This window comes from Aethalodelphis obliquidens, unplaced genomic scaffold, assembly GCF_003676395.1.
Source record: "Aethalodelphis obliquidens isolate GAN/ISIS:26980383/991018 unplaced genomic scaffold, ASM367639v1 scaffold11, whole genome shotgun sequence".
In the NCBI taxonomy this organism is placed as follows: domain Eukaryota; kingdom Metazoa; phylum Chordata; class Mammalia; order Artiodactyla; family Delphinidae; genus Aethalodelphis; species Aethalodelphis obliquidens.
The window spans coordinates 41,318,304-41,338,351 of record NW_020837955.1 but is presented as its reverse complement, the minus strand read 5'-3'; the positions used below and the strand labels follow the sequence as shown (position 1 = coordinate 41,338,351).

General features: G+C 45.8%; 1 protein-coding gene across 2 annotated transcripts in view; it reads left to right on the top strand.

The window, feature by feature from the left end:
* Positions 1 to 299: 299 nt before the first annotated feature.
* The window catches only part of MKI67 (marker of proliferation Ki-67), a 25,310-nt gene continuing 5,561 nt past the window's right edge, over positions 300 to 20,048 (top strand). Inside the window, exons 1-13 of one of the 2 annotated variants that reach the window (XM_027112942.1) lie at positions 300 to 514; positions 911 to 1,100; positions 4,097 to 4,175; positions 4,267 to 4,382; positions 7,457 to 7,523; positions 9,422 to 9,467; positions 9,914 to 10,984; positions 12,279 to 12,454; positions 15,407 to 15,728; positions 15,810 to 15,931; positions 16,038 to 16,209; positions 18,046 to 18,201; positions 19,143 to 20,048. The exon at positions 19,143 to 20,048 is cut by the window's right edge and continues 157 nt beyond it. In XM_027112942.1, coding sequence (XP_026968743.1) covers positions 1,009 to 1,100; positions 4,097 to 4,175; positions 4,267 to 4,382; positions 7,457 to 7,523; positions 9,422 to 9,467; positions 9,914 to 10,984; positions 12,279 to 12,454; positions 15,407 to 15,728; positions 15,810 to 15,931; positions 16,038 to 16,209; positions 18,046 to 18,201; positions 19,143 to 20,048 — 3,325 coding nt within the window. In that variant the 5' untranslated portion in view covers positions 300 to 514; positions 911 to 1,008. The remainder of the gene's footprint in view (positions 515 to 910; positions 1,101 to 4,096; positions 4,176 to 4,266; positions 4,383 to 7,456; positions 7,524 to 9,421; positions 9,468 to 9,913; positions 10,985 to 12,278; positions 12,455 to 15,406; positions 15,729 to 15,809; positions 15,932 to 16,037; positions 16,210 to 18,045; positions 18,202 to 19,142) is intronic. The other variant, XM_027112941.1, reaches the window with a different exon arrangement.

Genomic DNA, 20,048 nt, shown 5'->3' with positions numbered 1-20,048 from the left:
GGCGGAGGGACCCTGTTGCATTTCATACCCGTAGGTGCCGTGGAAGCTGAGGACCCTCAGGTGGCCGTCTTCTGCGGATGCACCGGAGCCAGCCCGGCCGAGCCCGTCCGCCCCGCCCCGCCCCGCCCCGCGGAGCCCCGTCCCCGCTTGCTCCGCCCTCTCCTTTCCCATTGGTCTGCCTCCTCTCCCCTGCGCCCAATCGCAGCGCTTAGCGCCAAATTTGAATCGGTGTTATCGTTTGAATCTGGAGGGCGCGGCGGCGGCTTTCCGCGCCAGAGCCGCTAACGCCGGGCACCTCCGGGACGTCTCTGGGCAGGGTCAGCGGGCCACCGGCGAGGGCGAAGGCGGGAGGAGCGGGGACTGGGGCCACGGCGAAGGTGGGGGCGGGCCAGAGGACTGAGGCCCGGTCCCTGCAGCGGAGGTGGGCGCGTCGCCGGCCCCTCCCGGTGCGGACTCGGGTTGCTCGCCGACGAGCGGCGGAACCACTGGTGTCGCCCCGGGAGACTCGTCCTGGGTGAGCCGCGGCCGGGGACCTTCGGGGGCGGGGGCAGCCGGAGGGGCGGAGGCCGCGTGGACCACTCGGGGCTATGCGGCCACCAGCGCCGGAGCGCGGCCTTGGCCTGCCTGGCTCGTCCTGGGCTCTGGCGTGGGGTCTCGGTGGGAACTCCCGGGAGCCAGGAGCCTGGCGGGCGGCGTCCTGGACGCAGGTCTCTGGAGGGCGCTGGGTGGTGGGGGCAGCCCCGGGCCTGGCTGGGGCTTCCACCGGGGTCAGGTAAGGCGTGGGTCGGGGCGGCAGGGGCAGCGGTGAATAGTACACGCGACCCCAGTTGGTCACTTACAAGTAACTTCTTACTCTTTGCTTTAGAATAACCCTCACCCCCTGTGTGCTTTATTTTTGTTATTTTGTCAGTGGCGTGTAGTCAAAGGATTGCTTGTAAGTCTGCTTCAGCAAACCTTTTGATGCCTGACCTTCCGGTACGGATTATAGTCAAAATTCCTGTTTAGAAAATGGGTTCTACAAGACGCCTTGTTACCATTAAAAGGAGCGGGGTCGACGGCCCCCACTTTCCACTGAGCCTTCATACCTGCTTGTTTGGAAGGTGAGCCCTGCCCACCCGCGGACAATCTAGACAATTTAGCTTAAATAAACCCCTCAATATTACTAACCAGAGATTAACAGACGAGATACACAGCTCCAGGAGTAGGCAGCCCTCGAGTGTGCTCAGGACTTCCTGTGTATTGTCATTGCTACTGGTTGTTTATTATGAAATAGAATTCGAAGACAATGTTTACATAGTTGTGTTTTTTCAGTCAAAGAAAAAATTTTAAATTGATTTGATAAAAATATAACTGGAGAAAAATGTAAAGGATACTCAAATCCTGCTTCACTTCAGACTGCCTTTAGAAAGCCATTGTGTTCATCTGAAATCTCTCCAAACTGGGCTTTCCTTGGCTGCTGGGGGATATTATTGAACAAGTGAAGGAAGGAATCTGTGCATGGCTTGTCGGTCTTTTTGGAAAAATGGAAATGGGAAGGAAAGTCCTTCTGGTTGCGTTTTGAGAACTTCTCTTTTGTTGCCTTGGTGTTGGTGGTGGCAGTAACTCTGGTCCCTATGTAACAGGCACCATTAATCACACCGCCTCTCCTTTTCTAACATGTGATGGATAAGTTACCCCCCCGTGGAACCCTGTGTGGTGGAACCCTGACCCCCTTCTGCCCCACACCCCATCCTCCCACCAGCCCCACTCCTGCCACGTTCCACCACACTTCAAGCTCTTTCTCCCCTTGGTGCTTTTAGCCAGTTCGAACTTTCACCTCTGGAATTTCTCTACCCTCCTACGTGACTGATTGCTTTACAACTTTCAGAGACAGGGTCCATGTTACCTGAGAAGGAGCCTTTACTGAGCCCTGCTCTTGTCTTTCCTAACCCCACACATGGTGATGAGGCTGTGGCTTGCCTGTCTCACTACGAAGCTCCCCAAGGACAGGGACTGTCTAGGTAATAATTCTGTACTCGGTGTCTGGTGTGGGGCCTGGCATATGAGAGGTGATCACTATTTAGCACCCTGGCCGTTGTCCAGTCATCGCATCAGCTGGGAAATTGAGTTTGGAATCAGTGTGCAGCAGTGGTTATCAACTGAGAGCCGTATTGCCCCCCAGGAGCTATTTGGCAAAGTCTGGAGACATTTTTTTCACGTCACAATGTGGGAGGCACACATCACTGGCCTCAGGGAGCAGAGGTCAGGGTTGCTGCCAAACACCCTACAATGCACAGGACAGCTCCCGCTATAGAGAACTAGCTGGCCCCAGACGTCAGCAGCACCAGGGTTAAGAACCATTGATCTATAGTGTCTCCTGATGGCCATCTCCTGCCAAACAGAGTCTCAGTTCTAATGAGATCGTCTTTTTCTGTCTCTTGCTGGGATGTTCTGATACCTAAAAATCAAATTCTCTTCTTTGGCTTAAAGTAGCTGTTCACTTTCCATAGCTTCCACTCTCTTCAAAAGGGAAAAACAAAAAACATTTTGGTACCAAATAGCAGTAATTCTGTTATCATATTGTAGTGATTAAGTGTATTTTTATGAGAGATTTTATAATCCAGAAACCCACTTGTAAGTGTTTGGTCATGGTACAGGTAGGAAGGGATATTCTTAGACTCCAGAGGTTCGTATTGAGTACAGAGAGGAGGCATACGGTCTGTTCAAACGTGTAAAACCACAGGATGGTAACAGGAACACCAGAGACCCAAAGAGCCTTGCTAAGGGCGTCTTTGATTAGTTTCTGTGTAGGTTTGGGAATTCTTCCTTCAGCTGCTTCCTACTGATGTTAGTTTTCTGTAAAAAGACAGGTTGCATCTAGATAATTTGTAGTTGCTTGTAGATTAGTGTCTGTAATGATAGGAGGCTTGTGACTGTCAGTTAATAGTGTAGTTTATTTATTTATTTTTGGCTGCATTGGGTCTTCGTTGCTGCGCACGGGCTTCCTCTAGTTGCAGCGAGCAGGGGCTACTCTTCATTGCGGTGCGCAGGCTTCTCATTGCGGTGGCTTCTCTTGTTGCGCAGCACGGGCTCTAGGCGTGCAGGCTTCAGTAATTGTGGCTCGCGGGCTCTAGAGCGCAGGCTCAGTAGTTGTGGCACATGGACTTAGTTGCTCCCTGGCATGTGAGATCTTCCCGGACCAGGGCTCAAACCCATGTCCCCTGCATTGGCAGGCGGATTCTTAACCACTGCACCACGAGGGAAGTCCCAAAAATATAGTTTTAAAACAATAAAAAGCTCACAAGTTATGAGCATTTACTGTGTGCCAAGCAAATGACAGACATGAGTAACATTTAATTTTCTGAAGAACACCATGATATGTTTGCCAATGGAGTCCTCTTTGTATATGAAGAAACTGAGACATGGAGAGGTCCTGGCATGAAATAACAGCACTTTAGGTGTTGATTAAACCTTGAAACATACATAGCATTACCAATAAACATACATAAACCTTTTTTATAGGAAAAAAGAAAAAAGCACAGAGTACAAACGATAAGTATTCTCCAAACTGATGTAAAGTACTCCTTTAGTTGGATCTTATAAGCATAGATATTTTAGTGAAAGGCAATTCAATTTTGTATTCTAATATTTTCCATTATAATTATTTTTAAGTACTCTTAAGTTTTAATGATTTAAAATAGTTGCTTATACAATACTTATAAAAATTGGGGGCAAAATGCAAAGATCATTTACATTGCCCAGTTTGTCTTTCCTTTATGTCATTACATTTACAGATCAAACATAGTGTCAGGGGCTTCCCTGGTGGCGCCGTGGTTGAGAGTCCGCCTGCCGATGCAGGGGACACGGGTTCGTGCCCCGGTATGGGAGGATCCCACATGCCGCGGAGCGGCTGGGCCCGTGGGCCATGGCTGCTGAGCCTGCGCGTCCGGAGCCTGTGCTCCGCAGCAGGAGAGGCCACAACAGTGATAGGCCCGCGTACCGCAAAAAAAAAAAAAAAAAAAACAAACATAGTGTCAGATGCTGTTTTATTTTGAATCACTGATGTAAGTTTTTTAAATTGCAGCAACCTAAAAAGTCTTTATTCTTTTGAATTAAGGAGTATCGAGTGTGACATTCGTATACAGCTTCCCGTAGTGTCCAAACAACACTGCAAAATTGAAATCAATGGACAGGAGGTGAGCGGGTTTTTGGAAGTCTGTTTTTTAAAACTTTTCACTTTTTATCCATTTATTAGTTTACATGGTTTCCTCTCTTTTCTACTTGTAGGCAATATTGTTTAATTTCAGTTCCACAAATCCAACACGAGTAAATGGATCTACTTTTGATAAACCTGTACAGCTAAAACATGGAGACGTGATAACTGTTGTTGATCGGTCTTTCAGGTAGGTAAGAAATGGGCTAAAAAGAAATAGACCTTCTGATCCACCAAAAACTAGCCTCACAGTCCATCAGTGATCCTTCTGTAATGCGGGTGAATGTCAACATGTTTGAGGTTGCCATTCGCAACACAGTCTTTATCTAAACTCATACGGATCTAGAAGGAATGGCAGGTGAGGTTTATTGTGTGCTCCAGCTCAAAGATTAGAGAGCACGTAACTATGCCAAGGTGGCCAGGCCCCAAAGGAGGTTCATTTGGTTGCAAGTGTTGTGAAACTGCATTCATTTTATTTTTTTTATTTTAAAGTAAAATACACTCATAGAGAAAGTTACAAAACGAGATGTATGACCCAGCTTACCATGAAGTGAGCAGCCTTGTGATAATCGCCCGTCACGGACCGAACTGTGCTCTCCCTAAATTCCCAAGTTGAAGTCCTGACCCCCGCCCCCAGCTCCCCGGAATGTGGCTGTCTTTGGAAATAGGACCTTGAAAGAGATGATTAAGTTAAAATGAGGCCATTAGGCTGGGTCCTAATTCAATCCGAGTGGTGTCCTTATAAGAAGAGGAGATTAGGACACAGAAGCCAGGGAAGGAGGTGTTCAGAGTGATGACTGTGCCAAGCGGCAGCAGAGGGCGGCCAGAGCCCAGGAGAGAGGCCCCAAGGAAGCCAGCCCTGCCGACAACTTGATCTTGGACTTCCAGCCTCTGGAACTGTGAGAAAATAAATTTCTCTTGTTTAAGCCACCCAGGGTGTGACATTTTGTTATAGAACTAATACACCACCCAAGTCATAAACAGCATTTCCAGAAGTTTCTTTCATGCATCTTCTAATCATTACTTCTTCCCCGCACCAAGTAAACCACTAATGTGGCTTTTCTGATAGCATGAAAGTCTTTAGAGTTCTACTACTAAGCATGCATCTCTAACTGCTATGGTTTTGTCTGCCTTTATCAAACTCCATAAAGTAGTAACTGAGTTCTGCTTTTACGGTTGTGGGATTCATAGCCTGGATTGGGATGGATGGATTCATCCCAGTTTGTTCCTCTCGCTGCTTAAGGATTTCACTGAAATAAGATCCACAGTTACATACACAATTAATTCATTCTGGATGGACATTTGAGTAATTTCCAGTTTCTGAAATGAGTCAGAGCTTGCTTTTTATGATCAGATATGGTTACATTTTTACTAATCTGTCCTCGGTGTTTGGAAAAAATGTGTGTTCCACAGCTGCTGCGTGGAGTGCTCTATCTGTGTAGGTCCATCAGATTCTAATTCCTGACTCTAGAATCCTAGTAAAATTTTCCCCTGATTCTTAGTTACCTGGACAGGTAAGCTGAAATCACGCATTGAAGTTTTTTTTTTCTTTTTGTTTTTTACCTTTGTCAGTGTTTTGCGTCCGATATTTTGAGGCCATACTATGGGTTTAAATTAAGAATTATCTCCTCTTGGTGTGGATGAAGCTGTATCATGTATCATTCTGAAATGTCCTGTATGTTTAGTAATGCTTTTTTTGTGTGTGTGCTGGACGCGGGCCTCTCACTGTTGTGGCCTCTCCTGCTGCGGAGCACAGGCTCCAGACGCACAGGCTCAGTGGCCATGGCTCAGAGGCCCAGCCGCTCCGCGGCATGTGGGATCTTCCCGGACCGGGGCACGAACCCGCGTCCCCTGCATCGGCAGGCGGACTCTCAACCACGGCGCCACCAGGGAAGCCCTTAGTAATGCTTTTGATGAGAGATTTCATACTATAGTTTTTTTGTTGTTTTTTTCTAATCACATTGCTTTCAACTTTCATAATCCTTAAGGTTTAGATGACCTTTTGGAACCAGCTGTTAGGTGCACTTTTGTCTATAACTGGTTGATCTTGACGGATTGACCCTTTTATCATTATAAAATGTGCAGTGTCTCTGTGAATAATTTTTATCTTACAGTCTATTTTGTCTGGTATTGGTACAGCCTCTCCACCTCTCTTCTGGTTCCTGTTTGCATGGTGTATCTTTTCCCATCATTATCCTTTCATTCTATTTGTGTCTTTGACTCTAAATTGTGTCTCTCGTAGGCAGATGTAGTTGGATCGCTTTTGTCATCCATTCTGCCAATGGAACTCCATTACTGCCTTCATTTGTATTAAATAGATATTTTCTAATTTGAATATCCTGGTCGTTTCTTTTTCTGTGCTTTTTGTGAATTTGCCTTCATTTTTAAAGGGTATTTTTTATTAGATAGAGAAATAAATATTATTTCTAGGCAGGAAATATTTGATGAGGAATGGAGAGCAGAAGTATGTCCCCCAAATGAGATGCTGCTCAAATTAAGATTAGTTGAGATGACAAAATACCTCCAACAAAGACTAGGACATGGGTCATAGGAAGAAGGGCTTGATTCAGAACTCTGGTACCATGAGAAACAGTTCCAGACGACTGGCTGCTTCAGAGCTTACGTAGATGGCATCTAAATTCGAAACAGGCTGTCTCACCGAGGTACCAGAGTTCAGTATGTGTTATAAAAGTTTCTGTGAATGGATACCTGAGGTCTGTTAGAACAACCATGTCTCTTGCTAAATATCTTTGCATCTTCCAAAAATGTGCCTGTCTTTGTTCAGATACACATGGAGTAAGTGGGAAGCTGAAAATATCCTAGTGATCTTAAAGTAGAGCTCTGTGGTTACCTGTGGTGAATGACATCACAGAGTGATAAAGGTGTCAGATGCCACCCAGCTTCTTGGCTGGCCTTCCAAGCCATCAGATGATTCCCACGAACAAAAACGAGCAGACACCAGGTTTTGCTCTCTTGGTTCCAACACAGGAGGCGCTCAGGGAAGTTGTTGAATCTTACAGACTAGTCAGGGTTCCGAAATTTAATCTGGCCCCAACCTCTGACCGTGGTGTTCCAGAAGAAACCAATTTACCTAAGTTTTTAGCATAAAAACACTTTCCTGATTTCTTTCCATGAATAAGGTAATACCTTGAGTAAAACCTGATCTTTGTTCCTTGCTCCTTGGACATTAGTCAGATGTGGAAGTTTTATCATTGGTTACAAATCTTTAATCTGAACATGTGCCTGTCATTCTGTGCACTTCAGGTATGAAAATGAAAGTCATCAGAATGGAAGCAAGTCACCTGCATTTCCAGGACAAAGATGGGAACAGGTGATGGGGGGATATTATGGAACTTTGGGCTCTGATTCTTTTGCATGATGATATGAAGTCATTTATATGCACTTTGACACTGATTTCTCACAAGGGAGAACGACTTACCAGTTATAGTAGGAAAATGTCGCTAAGGTAGTAAAACAAGGTGAACTTAGATATATTAAGATAATTTAAACTATCCTTCCTCTTTTATTCAAAACGAGAGTACTAGGTGTTACACTTTGGGCCCAAAGTCTCCTAAAGTAACTCGCAATATGGTTTTGCAAACCTTTGGTTAGGGCAACCCTGACGCAGAACTCAGATTCCAGAACCACTCGATCTGGAGGCTCATTTTATGTCCCATTGTACTCATTGGTCTTTATTCATCCAGAATAATCACATCAGAGCTGTAGGTACCAATGATGCTTCCCAGTTTTGACAGACATGACCCACGACACTGGAGGAGAGTTACTGCCCTGTGTCTATCAGTGGAGAAAACGTATTCCAAACGGCCCACCTTATTAAAATGCAGTCTGGGCCCATCCTGGGAGATTTAGCAGGACTTAGAAGGTTCTGGGTTACTCCTGAGACTTCCTATCCTTCTTACTTTTTATGAAGCTACTCAAGCTATTCTCTTCTGACCAGGTTGGAATTCCCTGGCTTAAGAGTCTTAGCACAGATACTCCTAAAATCAGCAGTGGGCTCTGCATTTGAAGTCCCCTGCTCCTGCCATGTGCCCTTGCTTCCCCAGAGGACTAACTTTAATGTCAACCCTGCTCATCAGCTTTGGGGGAAAGCTAGCTTTTGAAGTATCCCACCCACCAACCAACGCCGCTTCTAACTTGTTAGTAGGTATAAGGAAACCAACCAAAAAGCTGGACTATGGGTTAGATAAGAGGTCCCAGTGGTCTATGACCTGTTCGTTATCTGGATTGTGATAAAGTAAATATTGAAGTTGAATACTTAGAACATGTTATTTGACAGTGATTTTTATGGCTATTGGATATTATAGTACAAAAAATATGGGCTTGTATTTTGCACACAGTTTTAAATTTTAATTCATTTTTATTGTTCAGTCATATGATTCCTTTTGTCAACCTCAGATTGGAAGTTAGAAACCGAGCCCTCACATGGGAAGTTTGAGAAGCAGCGTATTCAATACCAAGATATCGGAAATTGATTAAAGAAAGAAGTTAAAGTATTTGCCTTTGGATATATTTTGTGATTTCCACCCCTAATAATTCAGAGGATATTATTTTTCCTCCTTTGAAACAATATTGGACTTTTATATCTTACATCTGTGTTATTCTGTAGTTGTTCCTTACCCTCTAAAAAGCTGCCTGGGAAGGAATGTGAAGGTGGCCCAGCAGGAGGGCTGCACCCCAGCCCCGTGCTCTGAGGGTACAGGGCCTCTGGGTGCATTGTTTTCGCTTTTGCCTTAACTTCTGGGCTTTCAGATAAACCCTTAGTACCTGCCAGCAATGAGCACACATGCTAAGTGGAGCCCCACTTCACCCACGGGCCCTTTAGCCAACTTCTGATAAAACAGTGTAAAGTCAATAATTCTGTGCCCTTGGTAGGTTCCCAGATACTGAGTGGATGATGTTTACTTTTAGCTTTGATTCTTCTTTCATAGAAGTTCAAGGAAGTTATAAAAAGTCACTGCCGTTCAATTTAAGCAATTTTAATCTTCAAGTTTGTTTCTTATTCTATTACTATATTTTTAAAAAATCAACTGAGAAATGCTTGTGTTATGAGTACCAGCCGAATGTCTTGGGCTCGTTTCTCAAAGTCGCTGAAAGTTCTCTAAGAACAGTTGGGTAGAGAAGGTCATCAAAGGAAGAACATTTTAGTAAATGTGACTGTCGGTATTTGAAAAGGCATCTAAATTGCTGTTCTTATCTGCCAATTCACAGGAGCCTTCGCGTCGGGTCTCAAGATCTAGCTTCCCTTCCAACCTTGGTTAGTAGATTTTTGGTTTTGTCTGGGATCCTGTAAGATCTGTTCTCTATGTAGCTTTGTGGCAAGGAAGGGACAGACATAGGCAGACACGTGAGTTAACTTTTCTCACAAGTGATGTATGGGTGCCATATGCTTGTTGGAGGGTCCATGTAGAGACGAACTGTCATGCTCAGTTGTTGCCCCTAATTCTGAGCAGATTGATAGCATTGGATGTCTCCTGTTGGTTATAGGAGGTATAGGAGGCTAAAGTGATTTATTTATTTTCATCATGGAACTAGTACCAGAACACCATTAGAATACATTCTGGACATTAAGAAATTTGTAGGCTAAGTGGAAAGCTAGGTTTTTAAGACAATTTGAAATAATTTTAAAATGTGAATATTGCCCATGTTAATCATTGAGAAAATCTCGAATTTCTGCTTCCTATTTCATAACTCATTGTCAAGATGGAAAAGTTCAAGATTCCAGTGCCCGTTCAAAATTCACGGAAGACGCTGCTTCCGGAAGGCCTGTGGTGCATGGGAAGAATGTCACAGGGGCTGGTATTGTCTCAGGTGGCTCAGAAGATCCTGTTGCTGGGAAGACACCTAACAGCGTTCATTCCTCAGAACGTCCTGGAGATAACGGCAGAAATGCAACAGCTCCCACTGCTGGGGATTCTCAAGAAGGTTCCGGTGTAAGATTCGGGATCAGTAATGGAGAACTGAAGGCTTTTTCCTCTAGAAAGTGTCTTAAGGAGAGTGACCAAAATGAGTCTCCCTTTAGGAAGCTTTATGAGTCAATGAAGGTGGAGTTAGATGTGAAATCAGGAAAAGTCAATGCTCTTCAGAATCGCAGAAAATCAGGATCACAGAGTCATTGCACACCAGAAAAAGAAAGCACTGGTGGTTTACAGAGCGAGACTCTGGTCTCACTTAAATCCAGACCCAAATCGGGCCAAAGCCCCCAAATTAAGGCAGACCCTGCTTCAGGAGAACAAGGAAGTAGCCAGACTGAGGGGAAGAGGAGTGATGAGCCATTTCAGACGCCCAAGGAGACCAGGAGTCCCAGCAGCCTCTGCACAGAGATAGAGACGCTGCAAACCACGACCCCCGAACCATATTCACAACAAAGTCCCTCACGGAGTGGGCGGAGTAAAGACCTGAGTGTTGTCAATGGTGGTGCGTCCCTGAACCTCGATCAAAGTGAAGGCTCCAGGGCAGATATTAAAACGTTTCCTCCTCGGAAGTTCTTACCTAGTATTCAAACGCCCGTTAAAGTTGAGAGTTTTGGAAATACACCAGAAAAATTTTGCCCCGGAAAGAGGAAGAGGAATCCTACAAATGTTGACGATCTGACAACAGAAACAGAGATTCTGCATCAGACAATTTCAGCTCCATTGGTCCCTCAAGTTGAAAGGAAGATTCAAAGCGATTTTCTCAACAAGCCTGAGACGCTGGGCACGGCAGCGGATCCGGTGAGCCCTGGGTTACCCGGTCTTAGCTCGGCTGATGGCAGCAGCTTCGGCGATTCCACGAGTAAGTTTATTTAACTGTAAATTTATCCCCCCCCAGGTTTACTCCTACCTTATGTCTAGGTATGAATTAGTGGGACCTTCCTTCATTCACGAATGATTAGCTCTGTGAGGCACATAAAGGCCCATATTCATCATCTACTCATAGATTTGCATGAGGACCCAGATAACCAACCAACCAGAGCAGTGCTGGTTATTAGGGGAGAATTAGCAGGGGTCTAAGGAGATAAGCTGGTCCCAAAGCATATCTGATTCTTCTGTCTACCACAGAACAAAGGAGAATAAGCATAAGCATAATTGCTTTTCACAGGAGTTTAATTCTGAACTATAAGCTCTTTTATCCTATGAGTTTGATCCTCTAGAATAAGTCAGTGGAAATCCCTTGGAACTCTTTTCATGTGGGGTGGCTCTTAAAACACACCTGCCCCATCCCCATGGGTCTACGTGCCAGGTGCTCTTCTACGTGCCTTTCAGACACTCATTCCCCATCCTCTCTTCTGGCAGCAGGAGGGCCCACGGGACAGGAGTTTTGGATCTTCCTTTTGCAAACGGGGAAACCAGTAACCTAATGGCACCCCATGGGTGGCAGAGATGTGACCCGTGGAGCAGGCGTGGCAGCTCCAGGGCCTCCCACGCTCCTCGGGGGCCCCCAGGTGTTCCGATGCTGTGCCCTGCCGTCAGCTCTGCTTCTGCAGGGAGCCCCCAGGGCAGGGGTGTGCGGCTCTGAAAGCAGACCCACGCACATCAGTCACGGAGTCCCCACAAGTCTTACAAACGGGGCGCCTCACTCAGGCAAGGGTTTATGTTGACAAGTGGTTCACAAAGATGGATAGTGGGGCTTGGGACGCGTGAATTGCCCATCTGTCAATATCACCAGGAGAGGTTTCCAGCTCGAATTCTACTCGCTGGGTAGGTCTGAGACCCAAGTGTGGGTCTCTTGGAAAAGCTTTCTCAGGCCACTGCTGACGCCTCATCCTCTTCATCCCCCTGCTCCGAAGTGGGAGCCACTGCTCCAGGCCACTCCCTTTATTAAGCTCTGTCCGCATAGGACTTGTCAATGTTTAAAGAAAGTCCTTGTCCTGTCAGGTTGGGACTTGGCATTTAGTGGTTTGTCCTGGATCTTTCCTGAGCTCTTGAAGCAGCATCACCTTCGTCAACATCACAAGAGAGTAAAGGTGTGTGAGGTGCCAGGTTTCAGTGAATTTACAGTAAGTTTGTCTTCAATGGTAAATGGAAACAAGTCACACCTATGGTACTGTTCTCCTTTGCCCTCTCCACGTCTGTACCCGTTCCTCTAGATAAGATGGATGGGGTGTCCCTGAAGAGGAGGCGGGTCTCCTTTGGTGGTCGCCTGAGACCTGAATTATTCGATGAAAACTTACCTCCCAACACACCTCTCAAAAGAGGAGAGACACCAAAGCAAAGAAGGTCTCTGGTCACCCACACGCCAACCGTCCTGAAGAAAATCATCAAGGTGAGTTTACCCACTGGTCCCCGCTTCGGATCTGATGATAGCACACATCCTTGGTCCATATTCTTTCCAACCCCTCACACTAGTAGAATGACAATGAACACCTTTTTCTTTCTAATAACAAAGTAAAAATATAAAAGTCTCTGTGAGAGCTCATTCATGTGGGTGTTGGGAACTGAGCACCTGGGTTCCTAACCATGGCCCGAGGGTGACTGAGCACAGGTGGGTCCTCAGGACTTTCCTCCTCTGCAGAGGCCTCCTGCTGACCACACTTGCAGGACCAGGTGGTCATGCTAGGGTTATAGTCAATACATTTGGAAAGAATCTGGAGGCATCACGACACAGAACCATAAGGTTCTGGTGTTTTTCCCTTTTAGGATTACAAGGTGAAAAGAAAAATCTTGGATGGCAGCACCCATGATTTTCATCATCAGCTCTTTACAATTTTTCATCACCTACCCTAGGCTGTGACCTTAGATCTCTAGAAAGGTGTTGGCCCACAGCTCGCCTTCATCAGAGGGCCTGGGAAGCCTTTAATTTCCTTTCACACTAACAGACGTGTGAAGTATGTCTCCTTTCCTTCCCTTTTATATGGGCTCCCGGAAGTGAGTGGCTGTCTTTCCATGCAGATCAAAGGTGGTTAAATTCCCATGGACGGTGTTTCCTTGGACTTAGATAAGAGCCTCACTCATGAGGAAGTTCCTTTCATCTTTCCACCTGAAATACCCCAATTAAGATTTGTTCGGTGCTTTCTTCCCCCCGCCCGCCACTTTTTTTTTTTTTTTTTTTTAAGTGAGAGACGTAGACTCCCATCTCTACCATATACTTGACAGACACTGGTTGAAACGTTTGGTGCTTCCAGATTTAAACAGTTTGGGATTGACACGTACACACGGCTATATTTAAAATAGATAACCAACAAGGACCTGCTGTATAGCACAGGGAACTCTGTTCAATATTCTGTAATAACCTAAATGGGAAAAGAATTTGGAAAAGAATAGATACATGTATATGTATAACTGAATGACTCTGCTGTACACCTGAAACTAACGCAACATCGTTAATCACCTATACTCCAATATAAAATAAATAGAAAGCCTGGTGGTGCTGAATTCTCTTAGCTTTTGCTTGTCTTTAAAGCTTTTGATTTCTCTGTCGAATCCAGATAAGATCCTTGCCAAGTAGAGTAATCTTGGTTGTAGTTTCTTCCCTTTCATCACTTTAAATATATCATGCCACTCCCTTCTGGCTTGCAGAGTTTCTGCTGAGAAATCAGCTGTTAACCTTATGGGAGTTCCCTTGTATGTTATTTGTCGTTTTTCCCTTGTTGCTTTCAGTAATTTTTCTTTGTCTTTAATTTTTGCCAGTTTGATTACTATGTGTCTCTGTGTGTTTCTCCTTGGGTTTATCCTGTATGGGACTCTGCTTCCTGGACTTGGGTGGCTATTTCCTTTCCATGTTAGGGAAGTTTTCGACTATAATTTCTTCAAATATTTTCTCTGTTCCTTTCTCTCTCTCTTCTCCTTCTGGGACCCCTATAGTGCGAATGTTGTTGTGTTTAATGTTGTCCCGTTTAATGCTGTCCCAGAGGTCTCTTAGGCTGTCTTCATTTCTTTTCATATTTTCTTCTTTATTCTGCTCTGCAGCAGTGAATTCCACCATTCTGTCTTCCAGGTCACTTATCTGTTCTTCTGCCTCAGTTATTCTGCTATTGATTCCTTCAAGTGTATTTTTCATTTCAGTTATTGTATTGTTCATCTCTGTTTGTTTGTTCTTTAATTCTTCTAGGTCTTTGTTAAATATTTCTTGCATCTTCTCAATCTTTGCCTCCATTCTTTTTCCCAGGTCCTGGATCATCTTCACTATCATTATTCTGAATTCCTTTTCTGGAAGGTTGCCTATCTCCACTTCATTTAGTTGTTTTCCTGGGGTTTTATCTTGTTCCTTCATCTGGTACGTAGCCCTCTGCCTTTTCATCTTGTCTCTCTTTCTGTGAATGTGGTTTTAGTTCCACAGGCTGCAGGATGGTAGTTCTTCTTGCTTCTGCTGTCTGCCTTCTGGTGGATGAGGCTGTCTGAGAGGCTTGTGCAAGCTTCCTGATGGGAGGGACTGGTGGTGGGTAGATCTGACTGTTGCTCTGGTGGGCAGAGCTCAGTAAAACTTTAATCCGATTGTCTGCTGATGGGTGGGGCTGGGTTCCCTCCCTGCTGGTTGTTTGGCCTGAGGCGACCCAACACTGGAACCTACCCGGCTCTTTGGTGCGGCTAATAGGGGACTCTGGGAGGGCTCACGCCAAGGAGTACTTCGCAGAACTTCTGCTCCCAGTGTCCTTGTCCCTTGGTGAACCACAGCCACCCCCCCCACCCCCCTCTGCAGGAGACCCTCCAACACCAGCAGGTAGGTCTGGTTCAGTCTCCTATGGGGTCACTGCTCCTTCCCCTGGGTCCCGATGCACACAGTACTTTGTGTGTGCCCTCCAAGAGTGGAGTCTCTGTTTCCCCCAGTCCTGTTGAAGTCCTGCAATCAACTCCTGCTAGCCTTCAAAGTCTGATTCTCTGGGAATTCCTCCTCCCGTTGCTGGACCCTCAGGTTGGGAAGCCTGATGTGGGGCTCAGAACCTTCACTCCAGTTGGTGGACTTCTGTGGTATTAGTGTTGTCCAGTTTGTGAGTCACCCACCCAGCGGTTATGGGATTTGATTTTATTGTGATTGCACCCCTCCTACCGTCTCACTGTGGCTTCTCCTTTGTCTTTGGATGTGGGGTGTCTTTTTTGGTGAGTTCCAGTATCTTCCTGTCGATGATTGTTCAGCAGTTAGTTGTGATTCCAGTGCTCGCACAAGAGGGATTGAGCACACTTCCTACTCCGTCATCTTGAGCCTACAGAGAAGTTATATTTGTGGTGAGGTTTCTTATATTTGTGGTGAGGTTTCTTACGCACATTTAAATCTTGTCAGGAGCAGCCTCAGCCGTCAGGGAAAGAAGATTCTTCAGAAGTCTGTCTGGAGGCGACTGCACAGGATGCGTTTGTGAGGCCTCCAGCTCCTAACGCTGCTCCCGCTTCTCCAGATGCGCCCGGCCGATGCCGTAGCTTATCCAAGGCGTCTTCCATCTCCAGCGACAGCAAATCTCCACATCAGACAGATATTCCCAAGAGAGGACGGAGAAAAAGTAGCAACCTGCCCTCCAAGAGAGCTTCCGTGGATCGAAACCAGCATGGCATCTTACAGATGATTTATTCCAAGAGAAGGAGTGGCGCTTCTGAGGCCAATTTAGTTGGTTAGTGTTGTATCAGCAGATAGGTTTTGATTTTCTCGTTAGTGCCCCTTTTGAAGTCTCAACATCTTTTCCTTGTGACAGTGGCAAAATCGTGGGCAGACGTGGTAAAACTGGGCACCAAGCAGACCCAGACCAGAGCTGTTCAACGTGGACCTCCACGACCCCTGAGCAAGAGGCAAAGAAGAACCAATAATACCCCAAAGGTAGGTCTTCCAATGTGCATTGCTCTTTGATACATAATACGGTTAAGGGATACGTTAAGTGTGGTTGAGGCTTTGCCGCTTTATTGACGTCCTGATTGTTTTCCAGAAGCTGACTGGCATCGTTCACAATCAATTTAGCACAGGCCACGCAAACTCCCCCTGTACCATAATAATAGGGAAAGCTCACATCGAGAAAGGGAACGGGCCAGCTCGGCCCTACAGGATGCTGAACAACTTCGTGGTCAACAAACCAATGGACTTTAGTGAAGATCTTTCAGGTAAAAGCATAGCCATGGCTCTCAGGAACCAGAACGCTTTCATCCTCCTGCGTGGGTCCACATGGGTGGGTGTCACGTTTGTTTATCTGCTGTGCATGGGACAGGAGGATAAACAATCCAGTCAACTCGGAGGGTCATGATATTCAAGGAACAGGGTGCTGGACTGGAGAACAAGGCCAGGTCCCTGACGATTTGGAGTCACGTGGCCTCTAGGAAGCAGGTATGGCAGGAAATGCACATCTTTACCTGGGAGAGCAGCACGGGTATACGACGTTGGCAGCGGCTTTATGGTGAAAAAGCAGCCTTGCTCTTATAATTGCCAGAGTCGGAGCAATTGGTTTGAGTGATGTTTTGCTTCAAGGTTTCTTTTCCTTCCATGTAGCTTAGCTGGTTCATGAAACAGGCTTCTCTGAGCCATTCATAGTTGAGCCAGTATTGCTATTTTCAGTAAAAGTGTGATGTGAGCTGCTGACACTTGTCCTGGATTAGAACCACGGCAGGACCCTGGGTTTGGGATTTTCTGCTATGTCGTTTGACCAGTGGTTTCCATTCTGAGCACCTATGGAGGGAGGTGACACTTGAATCCATTAGGTGGAACCTAGTTTTTATTTCCTGGCGGATTTTAAGATGGGAGAATTGTTGTACCACTTATAAAACCTATGCAAGATACCCTCCAATTAGAATCACATTTGGATCAACATATTTATTAGCTTTTTAAAAGCAAACTATAAAAATGTAGAACAGTGATAGCCAGAGTTCTGATAGCATGCTCCATGAGTAAAAAACAATTTGAGCTTATACCGCCCAATACGCAGATATCTGTGTATGCTTGTAAATTATGCACACGTGTTGAGTGTACTACTATATATGTTACGAAGCATTGAAGGCAAATTCTCAAAAATATTTATAAGATAAGTAGAAGTTTAAATAGTACCTGGGATGGTAAATTTTTTCAGCCTTCCTTCAAAACATTTTTCTAGACACTCAACAAAGGCCACCCCTCGGTGTGAGTACTTTTATGACAAAACATTAATATGTGATGAAATATTAAATCTTGGATATTTTAAGTAAGGCCTGAACGGTGGCGGAGGAATGAGCTTTTTAAGTGAGTTGCCTGGCTTGGGCGCCTTCAGAACAGGCTTCCCGAACACAATTTGCAGACGGCTGCCAGACTGAGAGTCGGCTGCTGGTCTGTTTTGGTCCATTGATGTCAGAATGAGAAAAGTAAGGAAAACAGGAGGAGAATGAGAGTTTGAGAAACTTAAGTCTTCCCTTTAGCGAACTGGATGGGTTTGCTTGTTTGTTTTCTGAGATTATGTTAGCACTACCTTTTGGTGTTAAAATGAAAAGATGGTGATATTAGTACTTGACCATACTAAAAATGGGCAGTCCTATCTCGCTTTTAACATTTGGACATTTTATTTGTACATAAACTCTTGTAGTGCATAACCTAGGACTTATCGAAGGAGCCTGAGGGCCCTGGATTTGGGGATGCATGGAGAGGGACCCTGGAGGGCAGCCTCTGTCCTCTGGCCAATGCTCACAGCTGGAGTTCACTCTAGAAGAGGGTGGACATCAACTTCCTTCATACATTCTTTCCAAGAGGAAGGCCAGAGAAGAGGCCATATATGAGTCTAACTTGCCATTGCCCTCTTCAAAATATGGGTTCACAGCTGATGCATCAACCTCTCCTGTGAGACCCTGTCTCCCAGAAGTTCTAGGGAGTGATCTGTTGTTTGCCTTCCGACATCTCCTCTGTTGTACGTGAGGACAGGCATGCTGATTTGCAGGTATGAGCAGTCTGTTAACTGTTTTTCCACTATTTTCATGTAACAGGGCTGCCTGAAATGTTCAAGACTCCAGTGAAAGAGAAACCACAAAGGATGAGCCTGTGTCCCTCCACTTTTTCAAATTCAGAGGATTTGCTTGGAGAAGAGCTTCCAGTACCTCATTCAGGAGGAAAACCTCTGCTGTGTGCTTCAGAAAATTCTGGTGGGTTTCCTTTTTTTCCCCTGGCACTTTGATCTTTTCAGTGGAAACTGTAGATGGTCTTTTTTCACAACAGCTACTGTATTATTTCGCTACGACAGATATTCCTGATAAAGTACCATGTCCAGCTTCCCTGTCCCATTGTTCTTAGGGGAGGTTTCTATCAGCAGCTGAAGTAGCACTGGCTTTCAGAGACTTGCATGGAAAGGCATACGCCTGTTTACTAACCGTAAACTACGGGTGTACACGTGGCCTTCTTCATTTAGCATAAGTAAAGAGGCTGACAAGCAGGAAAGTGTAATGATCTCTCATCATACTTATATGTAAATTACTCAAATGTGAGAGTGCTGTCAATTACCAAGGAGAAAGGCAGCAGGTGTGCACCACGCAGGCACTCCTGTTCATCTCTGGTTGGGCACCTGCCGCAGGGTGAGAGTGAGATGTGAGTCTGTTTCTCTCTCATTTACACTGGTCACCGAGTTTCTGTCATAGAGGGGACAGTGTGCTACACTCAAGATGCTTCCTGTTGCTAAAGAATTGATGTTTCCCGTGTAACATGGCCCCTTAGCGCACTAAGTGTAATCCATATTATTGCATTGGTGGTCCAGCAGATGAAACAGCCGTTTCTCACGTTTGATGAAACAAATGTGTGTGTTCAGCTCACTGAGACCTGGCTGGCAGCCTAAGGAATGTTTTTCTTTTATCCGATCCCCATAGACCCTTACCACTGCCTATGCATGACCCCACTCTGTGTCACCCAAAAACATTGTTCTTAATTGTGTGTGGTTCATGTCAGGCAGATTTATGGCCACGTAGGCAGCCTCGTATCCTGAGATGGATGGGAGGCTGGTTTATTGGCTCTTAAATACCTCGTGAGGCTAAAACACCACATTGGTGCACGGTGCACAGCATATACTCATCATGCATGTTTTAATTTCTTATAGGACAGAATGTGTCCCCCGGGACTCAAGATGCACCTAAAGAGCTGTCTGATCAACGTTCTGCAAGCCCTGCCTTAAGACGCCAGAGTATTAAAATTAAAATAGATGAAAGTATTACGAAAACTCCCAGGAACGTGTATAAAACAGCAGGTGCTGAGATGGAAACTCCAGTGTCTGAGGCAATGACACCAAAGACAACATCAAGTGCAAAGAAGTTGAGAAGGTCCATGGAGCTCAGAAGCTCACAGGCACCAGGTGTAGAGTGTAAAAACGAAGGCCCAAAACCTGACGCTCTTGAGAACGTCTTGGGAAGATGTCTAAGGAAAGCACCACAGCCAGAGCAGAAGCTGGAGGGAGACGCGAAGGAGAGCGAAGCGCGGACAGAGCACATGGGGTCAAAAGGGAATTCCAAACACACGATAGCTGTGAGGGGACCAAGGAGAGCCTCAGAGCTGAGGTGTGAGCTAGCAGCAGACCTGGCCGCCCTCGAGAGCTTGCAGGAGACACAGCCTGAGGAAGACCAGCTGGACATCCCAAGTCTCCTACAGACCCCAGCTCATGCCAAGGAAGCAGTGGATGCAGAGAACAGAGCCACAAAAATGCTCTATAAATCTCCCAGATCAGGAACAGTCGGCACACCCACCAGGACAAACACACAGCTCAAGACACCTTCCTGGAATGCGGATGTAGAAGATGCCTCGGCCCTCGGAAAACTCACACAGACACCCGGGAAGACTATGCCCATGCACAGAGAACCAGGTGATGATAAAAGCATCAAATTGTTTCAGGAAACTCCAAAGCAGAAACCAGACCCTGCAGAAAATGTAGCTGGAAGTAAGAGGCGGCCAAGGACACCCAAGGGAAAGGCCCCACCCCTGGAAGACCTGGCTGGCTTCAAAGAGCTCTTCC